Source organism: Rhincodon typus, unplaced genomic scaffold (genome assembly GCF_021869965.1).
Source record: "Rhincodon typus isolate 14 unplaced genomic scaffold, sRhiTyp1.1 hic_rhity00009856, whole genome shotgun sequence".
In the NCBI taxonomy this organism is placed as follows: Eukaryota; Metazoa; Chordata; class Chondrichthyes; order Orectolobiformes; family Rhincodontidae; genus Rhincodon; species Rhincodon typus.
In genome coordinates this window covers 5913-7909 of record NW_025975494.1, presented here as the reverse complement: position 1 = coordinate 7909, position 1997 = coordinate 5913, and the positions used below count along the sequence as shown (strand labels likewise).

Below are 1997 nucleotides of genomic sequence, written 5' to 3'. Positions count from 1 at the left end.
CATCCAGAGCTGGGATAGGGAGGGTCTGATCCCGCCGTGTACCATCCAGAGCTGGGATAGGGAGGGTCTGATCCCGCCGTGTACCATCCAGAGCTGGGATAGGGAGGGTCTGATCCCGCCGTGCACCATCCAGAGCTGGGATAGGGTGATGATGGTGACACTGAGGAACACATGGGGCGCTGTTTCTCGTCCATTTTCCCACAGCGCCAAAATGGAAAATATGGAATTCTGTCTCCCATCTCCCGCTGCCACAACCCTACCCCCTTCAGATTGAAACCGAGATTGATGTGTGTTGGGAATTTGAGGGGTTCAGTGGTAAGACAGTGCAGAGACAGTGTGGTGTACATTAGGCATTCTGATGTTGGGTGGTAGTGCAGACCTGAGGGACTGAATGGCCTCCTGTTGTCACTGTGAAGCAGTAGCCTGTTGATATTGATGGTTTTCCCCAGCTGATAGGGGGTACGAGTGGTCTCCATCTCTCTAACCCCTGCCCATTGACCCTGGGTCTGACTCTTGCCCCTTGCTGTTGGTTGGCAGGTTCCTGGTGAGTTTTATGGTGGATGCACGTGGGGGCTCAATGCGAGCAAGCCGCCACATTGGGCTGCGTGTGATCATCCCACCCCAAACATGCAACGCTCCGACCAGGATCACCTGCCGCTTGGTCAAATCCCAGAAACTGGTGAGTCCCCCGCCGCTGGTGGAAGGAGACGGATTGGGCAGCAGGGTGATCGCTCTGGGACCTGCTGGGATCCAGTTCCTCGGGTAAGGACCAGCCCTATCAGCCAATCTCTGAGGCTGGGCACTGAGCCCGAGGGCTCGTCCCACTCACTCACTCACTCACCCTGTCTTCTCTCCATCTTCATCCGATCACCATCCTCTTGTCCTTTTTCTCTTCCCTGCTTTTCTGTCTTTTTGTCACTTCCTTTCAATTTCTTCTCTCAATGTCTCCCACTTTCACTTTCTTTCCCTCTCTCCCTTTTTCTGTTTTATCTCACCTTGTCTCTCTCTCCCCTACCTTTCTATTTCTTCCCTCCTCCTCACTCATGTTCTCTCTCTCTCTCCCTGTCTATTTCCTCCCTCTCTCATGTTCTCTCTCTCTCTCCCTGTCTATTTCCTCCCTCTCTCACGTTCTCTCTCTCTCTCCCTGTCTACTTCCTCCCTCTCTCATGTTCTCTCTCTCTCTCTTTCTCTCTCCCTCTCTCTCTCCCCCATCTCTATCTAGTTCCTCCCTCCTCCTCTCTCATGTTCTCTCTCTCTCTCTTTCTCTCCCTGTCTATTTCCTCCCTCTCTCATGTTCTCTCTCTCTCTCTTTCTCTCCCTGTCTATTTCCTCCCTCTCTCATGTTCTCTCTCTCTCTTTCTCTCTCCCTCTCTCTCTCCCCCATCTCTTTCTATTTCCTCCCTTGTCCTCTCTCATGTTCTCTCTCTCTCTTTTTTTCTCTCTCTCTCTCCCCCATCTCTTTCTAGTTCCTCCATCCTCCTCTCTCACATTCCCTCTTTCTCACCCTCTCTATATCCTCCCTCCCGGTCTCTCCTGTGCTGTCTCTCCCCTCCTCTATGCCCTCACCCCTGGTCTCTCACATTGTCTGTCTACCTCCCGGTCTCTCACATTCTCTCTCTCTCTCCGTGTGTGTGTTTAGACCCGTCATTGTTGAGATCCCACACTACGCCTCTGTGAGCCACGCAGATCGGGAGCTGGCAGTCCTGCGCAGCGAGAACGGCTCGACGTGGAAAGATCACCAGAATTCCTATGGAACGGAGCACCTGGAGCCGCTGCTGAACAGAATGGATGAAGGTACGTGGGCGTTCCATGGGGAACGGGCTCGGATATACCGAGGCACCCAGTGGGCTGGAAACGGTGCGGGGGACCGCGCTAATCTGCTGTTGAACCGACAACAGGCTGGGGTCCTGTTTGCACTGTGCCCTGAGGAGGAGGGAAGCTGGAGGATTCTAACTGCGTTAGCATCCACATCCCACCAGATTCAAAACACAACCCCC

General features: G+C 53.7%; 1 protein-coding gene across 1 annotated transcript in view; it reads left to right on the top strand.

The window, feature by feature from the left end:
- Positions 1-512: 512 nt before the first annotated feature.
- The window catches only part of LOC125482401 (ankyrin-1-like), a gene marked incomplete at its 3' end in the record, with an annotated part of 7205 nt that continues 5720 nt past the window's right edge, over positions 513-1997 (top strand). Inside the window, exons 1-2 of the mRNA XM_048594472.1 lie at positions 513-762; positions 1640-1794. Of these exons, the coding sequence (XP_048450429.1) occupies positions 554-762; positions 1640-1794 (364 nt within the window). The remainder of the gene's footprint in view (positions 763-1639; positions 1795-1997) is intronic.